At 34.8% G+C, this 10,421-nt stretch overlaps 1 protein-coding gene across 1 annotated transcript in view; it reads left to right on the forward strand.

The window, feature by feature from the left end:
* The window catches only part of Mrpl3 (mitochondrial ribosomal protein L3), a 51,245-nt gene extending 43,148 nt beyond the window's left edge, over positions 1-8,097 (forward strand). Inside the window, exons 9-10 of the mRNA XM_046431765.2 lie at positions 1,088-1,165; positions 7,533-8,097. Coding sequence (XP_046287721.1) covers positions 1,088-1,165; positions 7,533-7,685 — 231 coding nt within the window. The 3' untranslated portion in view covers positions 7,686-8,097. The remainder of the gene's footprint in view (positions 1-1,087; positions 1,166-7,532) is intronic.
* Positions 8,098-10,421: the final 2,324 nt, after the last annotated feature.

The following is a 10,421-nucleotide window of genomic DNA, read 5'->3' on the forward strand; positions in this document are numbered from 1 at the left end:
ACATTCAACTTTTGACTTTTGGGGACTGGCTTACCACAAGAGTCTTCAGACCCATCCATTTACCAGTGAATGCCATAGTCATTGTGAATATCTTTTTGAAGGCTGCTGATCATCCCACTTATATTAGAAATTAGATCTAGTGAATTGTGAACTCCTAGTTTCTGGTTGCAACAAGCCAGTATTAACTAAAAAGAAAAATTGAATTTTTATTTGGCTGTTCTTAATGGTTCCAACAGAGTGCATTGAGATATTTGAGTAATCTTGATCATTCGGATTTCTCGGTTTGCTTTGCTTTGCTTTGCTTTGCTTTGCTTTGCTAATGAAGATTTAACCAATAGTGCATTACCACTACACTACATACCCAGCTTTTTGTTTTTTATTTTGAGACACTAAGTTGCTTAGATGTTGAGGGCCACAGCCCAGTCGGGATGACACATGGCATTTTGCCAGAAGGGAGTGGTTGAGAGGTGACACCAGGGAGCCATTGAGATGATGATGGTTAAGTTAAGCTGTGTATTCAATTGTATATAGACCCCTGCTGTCCGCCTTGGGTCACTGGCTACTTTGGAGTTCTCAAGTTCATGTTCAGTTGGAGGGTGGAGGGAGTTCCGGTTGGTGTGTGGTTCCTGAGAGGGCCAAGTGGGTGGCGTCCAGGGGAGTTTGGAAATAAAGTTTGTTCCTGCTTGAGTGACTCCTGATTTGTGTCCAGCCAGACTGCAGCAAGGGTACATTACCACTACACTACATACCCAGCTTTTTGTTTTTTATTTTGAGACAGGGTCTCACTAAGTTGCTTAGGACCTTTCTAAATTACTGAGGCTGGCTTTGAACTTGTGATCCTCCTGCTTCAACCTCCTGAGTTCATGAGATTATAGGCATGCGTCTTCTGTAAGACATATCTGTTATGGTGTTATATTATAAATCATCAAATAAGATTTGAAGTTTTTCAGTTTTTTTTCAACATTTGAAGTGCTAATGTTATAATTTCATAGGTTACCTTCTCACCTTTTATAACATACTCCTTATTTTAATATAAGCATATTCTCAAATTTTAACTCTTAAAGGTTGGTTTCATTTTATCTTTTAGGTGTGGAGAATAAACACAAAGCACAATATAATCTATGTAAATGGCTCTGTACCTGGACATACAAATTGTTTAGTAAAGGTATGTATAACTATCTTTATTTTGTCTTGTTCATAGGTGTGCCATAAATTCTCCTTTGACCCAAGTAGATGGGTGTTTTTGCAAATGTTTTCTTCTGCTTCTTAAAAGCACCTGGGGGTGGGGGGGAGCATTACAGAGTAATCTTAAGTCCTACGCCTATAAAAACAAGAACCTGTGAAAGAGTAGAACCAGTACGCAAAAGGATCTTTAGGACTATAAAGAAGATATTAGGTATTAAACATATTAAAAAGGTAGTGCACCACAATTAAGTGGGGTTCATACCAGGGATGCAGGGTTGGTTCAAAACTAGGAATAGTAGGAACATACCTCAACATTGTAAAAGCCATATATACTAACCCCAAGGCCAGCATCATTCTAAATGGAGAAAAATTGAAAGCATTTCCTCTAAAGACTGGAATAAGACAAGGATGTCCTCTTTCACCACTTCTATTCAACATCATCCTGGAAACTCTAGCCAGAGCAATTAGACAAAAGAAAGAAATTAAAGGGATACAAATAGGTAAAGAAGAACTCAAACTACCACTATTGCCAATGACATGAGTCTATATTGGGAAGATCCAAAAAATTCCACCAGAAAACTTCTAGAACTAATAAATGAATTCAGCAAAGTAGTAGTATATAAAATCAATACTCATAAATCAAACGCATTCCTGTACATCAGTAATGTATCCACAAAAAGAAGTTAGGAAAACTACCCCATTCATGATTGCCTCAAAAAAAAAATAAAATACCTGAGAATCTAACAAAAGAGGTGAAAGATCTCTACAATGAAAACTACAAAACACTAAAGAAATAAATTGAAGAAAACCTCAGAAGATAGAAAGCTCTCCCATTCTCCTGGATAGGCAAAATTAATATTGTCAAAATGGCCATATTACCGAAATCATTATAGAGATTTAATGCAATTCCTATTAAAATCCCAATGACTTTCATCTTAGAAATAGAAAAGGTAATCATAAAATTTATTTGGAAAAATTAGAGATCCAGAATAGCTAAAGCAGTACTTAGCAAGAAAAGTGAAGCAGGAAGCATCACAATGCCAGACCTTAAACTATACTGCAGAGTTACAGTAACAAAACTGGCATGGTATTGGCACCAAAATAGACTAGTAAACCAGTATTATGGAATAGAGGACATAGAGATAAACCCACATAAATACAGTTAAGTCATACTAGAAAAAGGTGCCAAAAACATTCATTAGAGAAAAGATAGCCTATTCAACAAATGGTGCTGGCAAAACTGGAAATCCATATGTAGCAAAATGAAATCAAACCTCTATCTCTCACCCTGCACAAAAATCAACTCAAAGTGGATCAAAGACTTAGGCACCAGAACAGAGACCCTGTGCCTAATAGAAGAAAAAATTAGGCCCAAATTTTCACCATGTTGGCCTAGGATCTGACTTCCTTAACAAGACTCCTAAAGTGTAAGTAAAATCAAGAATCAATAAATGGAATGGATTCAAATTAAAAAGCTTCTCAGCAAAGGAAACAATAACATGAGGAGAGAGCCTACAGCCTGGGAGAAAATCTTTACCACATGCACCTCCAATAAAGCATTAATCTCTAGAATAAAGAATTCAAAAAACTTAACACCAAAAAAAAAAAAAACAAATAACCCAATCAATAAATGGGCTAAGGAACTGAACAGACACTTTTCAGAAGAAGAAATATAGTCGGTCAACAAATATATGAAAAACTGTTCAACATCTCTAGCAATTAGAGAAATGCAAATCAAAACTAAGATTTTATCTCCTGTCAGAATGGCAATCATCAAGAATACAGGCAACAATCAATGTTGGCAAGGATGTGGGGGAAAAAGGTACACTCACACATTACTGGAGGGATTACAAATTGGTGCTACCACTTTGGAAAGCAGTATGGAGATTCCTCAGAAAACTTGGAATGGAACCACCATTTGACCCAGCTATCCCATTGATTTATACCCAAAGGACTTAAAATCAGCATAGTACAGTAATGCAGCCACATCAATGTTTATAGCAGCTCAATTCACAATAGCTAAATTATGTAACCAACCTCGGTGTCCTTCAATGGATGAATGAATAAAGAAGATGTGGTATATATACAATGGAATATTACTCAGCTATAAAGAAGAATTAAATCATGGCATTTGCCAGTAAATGGATAGAGTTGGAGAATATCTTGCTAAGCAAAAGAAGCCAGTTCCAAAAAAAATCCAAATGTTTTCTCATGTAAAACTAATTAAAACAAACTTAAAATCTTTTTAAAAAGGAAGATATTAGATTAAACTATTGCCAAAATATCAATGTATTTCTGTTCTCCCCCCCCCCCAAAAAACAATAGTTTTATTTTTCTGAGAGTTATTTTGACAGAGAAACTAGAAATGTGTGAGTTGGGAATTACAGAGTCCATCCAGAAAGGTGGATAGAGGTGAACACTTTAGTAAATAACAGTTTATTAATTAGTGCTAGCACTTCTGATTACATCATTAAGTGTTTTCCTAAAATATGTATTTTTATTTTAGAAAAATTCAAAAAGGAAAGAAAGAAAACAGACATGTTGTACAGATGGATTTGAAGAAAAAACTATTTAACTCTCAGCAACTTATTCCCATCAAATAAAATATAAATTATTATTCCATCTGGGATTTAGGCCAACATAATCCAAATTCTGTCACTTCTGAGTTTTGAGTATTCTGTTCTGAAAATAAATTTGTAGTAGAAGTGATGTCAGTTATTTCTAGAAGTACACTCTTCATTTATTTTCTAATAGCTGTGGAAAGAAAAAAAATTCAGGGTTAGTTTGTTGGCATGTTTTTGTTTTGTATTTTTGTGATACTGGGGATTGAACTTCTGTATCCCCAGCCCTTTTTATTTTATTTAAATTTTGAGTCAGGTGCTCACTAAGTTGTCGAGGCTGGATTCGAACTTGGAATCCTCCTACTTCTGTATCTTGGATTATTAGGCATGTGCCACTATCACCAGCTAAACCTCAGTTTTCTTAAATTGGGTGTTTCATTATATATTTTCTCATTTCTAAAGTGGGTTCCATTACTAGCATAAAATATGTATTTTTTAAGTCTTACAGCAATTAAGTTTTGCTTTTTAAAAATCCCTTTCTGAAATATATCTTGCTTGGATTATTCTCATTTACTTTAAAGAAAAAAATGTATTTGATGAATTTTTACAGATTTTTATTTTTTCCCTGAGTTTTCATGTTTCAAAGTAAGCTTTCAGTCCCTAATAATCCAGTCATATATAACATTTTAAGCTTCATAATTCAGTGTATCCCTAGCTCTACATTCCAGATTTGTTACAGGATATGAAAACTAAAGCTTAATATAGGAAGAAAAAAATGATTACTTTCCGCAATAAGATTATACTGGATAGCACATTAATCTTTGAATATTCTCATGTATTCCTTTTCTGCCCAAGTGCACACCAGGTTCTCCACTGGCTTTCCAGCTGACCCTTACCACTGCTGGGACTTCATAGGCTGCATAACCCCTTTGACCCCAGCAGGAGGAATAGGTCAACTGTGTGGGAAAACTATACTACATACAATGCTATTCTGGTCTGTTTGTTACAAATGGTTTATAACCAGCAATACTAATTAGTCATATATACCATCCCCTTCAATAAATGATTGCTTCCAAAAACTCTATCCACTTTGTTAACCGATGATGGTTTACTCTTATGGAAAATATTCAGTAGGCACACTGAAGGCTAGAAAGAGGAGTCTAAATATATTTTGACACTTAGCTACATCCCCAGCCTAACTCTTAATACTTCGTGTTTTTATATAAAATTGATCTCAATTCCTTGTCATTGTAAAATTGTTTGCATCTTTTTATACTTTTTTATATATATTTGTATTTTTAGTGCATTATAGTTTTACATAATAGTGGGGTTCATTTTTTATATTTATAAATGCATAGCTAGTTTATTTTCTGCCTTTTTTAAGATTTGAATTACTACTTTTCATTTGTATCATAAAATTTTCTTATAAAATCAAAAAATAAATAAATATATTTTGAGAAATGTCTACAGTTAACACTTGTGAATATATTAACAACAACCCTCTTTCAATAAAAAAAGAAAAAACTTTGAGATATGTTGCCTAAATAATTGTCTGTTGTCTGTCCCAAAGGTTAATATGTGGGTTTAGGGGAGTATCTTGTGTGTATGCTTTTTAAATATCAACTGCTTCCTGAGTCTTTTCACTCCATTATTTCTATTCCAGTGAAAGCAGGTGAATGTGCCCCCTTAGTAGTGGGGATTGAGCCATTGGCTGGGGGCAGACAAATTTATTAGCATTGCCTCACTTCTCAGGAAGTTTGCTGCCTCACAGTTCTGGGCTGCCAATAACTTTTGCTTTTGAGATTCTAATGTTAGTAAAGATAGTCTTAGGAATGACCAATCTGTTTAGTTAGCATGAATGCTTTCTTTATTGCTGTTTTGATTCACTGAATCTATTAAGGGAACCTAAAAAGGGCTGAGGCTGTGACTAAGTGGTAGAGCACTTGCCTAGCATGTGTAAAGCATTGAATTCGATCCTCAGCACCACATTAAAATAAATAAACAAACAAACAAACAAATAAATAAATAAAGGTGTTGTGTCCATCTACAACTAAAAAGAAAAAATTAAAAAAGAACCTAAAGAACCTGTACACTCAGAAAAATGAGAAATTATACCCCATTTGATTCAATTGTATGATATGTCAAGATCATTGTATTGTCATGTGCAACTAATAAAAAAATTAAAAAAAGAGAACCTAAAGAAGTATTATTTACACATGATGTGCTATATGTTATTAAATACTACTTGTTTATGTTTGTTCTTATGTCCTAATACAGAATTGAAGTTTATTTCCATATTTGCTTGGTTTTAAAGGATGTGAACTAGGTTGCCAGAAGACAGAAATGTAAAATGAAGGGGATGAATAGTTGAAGGACTCTTGGCAAAGGCAGGGAAACAATAAAGCCAGGGTAAAATTACAGAAAAATACATACCATTCAGTCTTATACCCTTATTAAAGACGGACTGGAGACTTGGCTTTCAATTTTAGAATCACCAAGACAGAAATATGTAGATGAGATATCATGTTTCAAATCAGTGAGTTATAGTACTGTAGCATTTATACTTAGAATATATTATCAGTGTTTCTGTTGTCTAAAATATTCCCCCAGTTAAGTGTTATTGGGATTTTTTTCCTACTTAAGGGCCAACCCAAAATTAGTGAATTGGAAAATGATAAACAAGTTTATTTTCTTCTGGGCAACTTTGCTAATCATTTCTTGGAATAATTTTAATGAGAGAGATTAAAATAAACCAATTTTTTATACTTGTTCTGAGCAGCTGTGTAGTTACTTCAACTAAATTATTCATTTCTTATTGCCAAAATGAATATGCCTTATTTTATTCTGTGTATATAATTACATTTTTTTAAAATTTCTTTCTCAATAAAGGCTATGGAATGAGTCAGAAGCTTTGAAGAACCCAATAATTTTTCTAAAAATAAAACCAAACATTCTAGATCATGTCAATATCAGTACTAAATTATGAAATCATAGGCATTTTTTAGAACATACAGAGTTAAAATCTATCATAAAGACATCAGTTCCTTATTGTTTTTGCTAAATATTATTCCCTTTAACTTCTCAGTAAGAATGCCATTTACTAAATATAAGCTAATTTTCTAAATAAAAGGTGATATTTTTAGTTATGTATTCTTAGATTAACAAAAATGCTAGTGAATTTTATGTTTTAAAATCTCAGCTCAAAAAAAATATTCTATAAAATGTAGAAAATAAAGTTATAAAAATAGACAATGTAAGTAAATAATAAAATGGGAATTGTTAGGTATCAGGTTTATAGTTTATATAAGCTCTTTATATTTGAAAAGTGAATCCGGATGTAGTTTTTATTTGAGTAGTAATCTTAAAATATGATTTAACTATTGGACAGTTAATTTATGTTATGATAAAATATAAGTTGATAGTAGGTGATTTTATTCTTATGAGGTAGCTGATTAACTAGAGTGAGATTGTTCTCTGTCATTGGATTAACTAGATTTATTGGAATTCAAAAGAATGCATTGATTGAATTATTTTTACTGTGCATATGTAATAGTTGTTATTTGTGTCAGAAAATAATGTAGGAAAACATAATCTTTGGTTATAAATAATAGGTAAATATACTACCTCCTCCATCCTCCCCCAATAATAGGTAAAATAGACTACCTCCTCCCTACCTGAATGTAGGTCTTGCACATGCTAGGCAACTAATCCCCAGCACCATTATCCTACCAATAAGTAGCTTAATTGGTAGCACTTATTAATAAGATTTTTGCCTTCTCCCCCCAGGTCAAAGATTCTCATCTGCCTGCATATAAGGATTTCAGTAAAAATTTACCATTCCCTACTTATTTTCCTGATGGAGATGAAGAAGAACTACCAGAAGATTTGTATGATGAAAACGTGTTTCAGCCCACTGCACCTTCTATTACATTTGCCTAACTCATTGGACATGGCAGAATCTTACGTATTCTGTGAAATTTAATGAGCCAAAGCAGTAATATTATATACTTCTTTTTTAGTCACAACAATACTATACCTGTCATCTTTGTCAAAGGGCATAAATATATCACTTACCCCAACTGAATTTTTTTAGAAAAAGTCCCACATTAAATAAACCAGTTAAGTAGCTTGCATTTGCCAAATTGACAGTTTGTATATTAGCAAAATATTTGTAATTTGTGGACTTCATTTTTTTTTAACTACATATTTCCTGAACTGTCTTACAGTGTTTATAAATTTAACTTTCATTAAAGATTCATCATTGTTTGTAAAGGGGTGATTGTGAAACAGAAAGCCATATGGGGACTATGGTGTGACCTATTTGGATAAATAAACATTATCCTAAAATTTATTTTTTGCTTTTCTTCTACATTTTAGATCCTTAAAGGGAGAAAGATTTTTACTTAAATTAAACACTTCTGTTACCAATCAGAACTGTGGATAGGGAATACAGAGTCCAAGCACTGCCTGCTTATCTCTGTGGAGCCCCACCAATGCTGTTGAGCAATTTTGAATGTAGAGACAATTCGTTTCTCAGTGGTAGAGCCCTCTCGGGTTTTGATTTGAGCTTGAACCATATTTACTACCTCAGATTTTGTCTTGAAGTGGGGAACCTTTTTGTAACTGAACTTCATTCAATTAGGTATTTGTTCCCACATACTTCGTGTTAACTGAAAATAATAAGGAAAATACCGAACCTTATATAATTTTGTACTTCTGGCAAACCAACTGATCAGACATCTGCTTTAAAGTTGCACCAAGTATTGGTCATCATCTTCCTTTCTAGGTCGCTTCCTGCTCCCACTACCTGCTGGGGTAGTGAAAACCTAAATAAATGCTAATATTGATTTGTCCTGTCTCTACAAAGGCACAGGTAGTGGTGAATCCAGTGATGTCAGTTGTCACACTAAACTCAGTGACTCATTTCTTACACATGACAAACGTAAGGGTATAGTTACAAGAATAATAAGTATTTCAGAGTCAATAGTAGTGCTTTTTCAAACCTTCAATGCTTAAGTTCAGACAAGGACTAGAATCTAAGGATGACTTCCATGGCTTCTTTCCACAAGTAAATTTGAATGAAATCTGAACTATGGTCTGTTTTTCTTTTTTTTAGTGTAAGAAGTTAGAACACAGTCATACACACAAGCAATCAAGGGTTCCTGATGTTACAAAGTAATTTCCACCAGTCTGCAGGAGCATTTACATTCAGCAGCTTATTTTGATTGTTTCAGTAGTTGAAAGAACCACTCTTTGAAAATAGATGTGTCAAAATGAGAGCCTTGGGCTGGGGGTGTGGCTCAAGAGTTATTGTGCTCGGCCTGGCATGCGCATGGCACTGGGTTTGATCCTCAGTACTATAAGGGTAAAAGAAATTGAAGTTAAAGCGTAAAAGTTAAAGGGTAAAAGACCGGGTGTTGTAAAAGTTTCTAAGCTGCAAGGTCTGAGTTAAAATGTAAAGGAGGTATTGTTAGGTTTCTATGCTACCTGCAAAACCTGAAATTTCTGTAGCTGTTAAGACAATGCTTAGAACCGCCCAGTAAACATTTCCCCTGATTGTCTGGTTGTTTAATAACTGAAGGGGTCTGTGTGGTTGCACGCAGGCCTTGCAGGGCCTGAACCAATCAGTTTGAATGTGTACTCTCCTTAGGAATGACCTATCACTCCAGCCTGACCTGTTCCCGCCAATGAATGAACTAATCATGTTTAGGAGTTGTTCGATTTTCCCGCGCCTCATGATGATTTGTTCTGATGTATACAAAGCCCTCCGCCCTCCTCAAAAAGTGTACTTAAGCAGTGCTCAGCCCCTGCTCGGGGCTCTGGGCTGCTTTCCCTTCTTGAGTGGGCACGGAGCCCCAGCATGCTGGTTCAATAAATCCCCTTCTGCCAATTGCATGAGTGGTCACTTGGTGGTCTCTTTCTCCAACGTTTCGCGGGACCCTTACAGTACCACATGAAAAATAAAAGATGTTGTGTCCACTGAAAACTAAAAAATAAATATTAAAAAAAATCTCTCTCTTTAAAAAAAAAATGAGAGCTTTTCCTGTTTCTGGCAAAGCTGGACCTTCATCACTGTGTCACAGTGAAAATCCAATGTGGGAGGAAAGAGCAGCATTCGGATTACTGACCTGCATCTATTTGGGGGACCTGGGACAAGTATACTGTGATTGCCTTTAAATGTTTGTGTTACTTAGAGTAGAAACACAAAGTCAGCTTCTTGTGGCATTGAGTCTTGTTAAATTGTCTCCTAATCTGCAGTGTGATGTCCTCCCACCATCTACCTTGTTTGCTTTTTCATGGCTGATTCTCTTGGTAGAATATGCATTACTCCAAAAATGTTCACTGCTGTTTTGCCTGAATTCCACCACCATGGAAGTTTTCCCCACTTTTGCAGAACTGTGGCTAGAACAATGGACTTGTGCTACTTAACATGTTTTTTAAATAGATTTAGAGTGGAGCAGTTTAGTGATGAGGTAGGACGTGTTGCTAATACTGTTTTGCTGAACTGCTGAACCCAGAAACATTTGAAGACAGGCAGACAAAAGTAGTAGGTCACCATGCTGTGAGGCTGCCTTGGGCAGAATAGTGCCATTTCATGGCTTCCTGTTTTCTATATAGGAAGAAGAACTTTACAACAGACACTGTCGAGTTAGTCACTGTTAGAGTGAGTGGTTT

Source organism: Marmota monax, unplaced genomic scaffold (genome assembly GCF_021218885.2).
Source record: "Marmota monax isolate L192 unplaced genomic scaffold, Marmota_monax_Labrador192_F-V1.1 WCK01_AAM20220418_F8-fsc00022, whole genome shotgun sequence".
NCBI classification, from domain to species: domain Eukaryota; kingdom Metazoa; phylum Chordata; class Mammalia; order Rodentia; family Sciuridae; genus Marmota; species Marmota monax.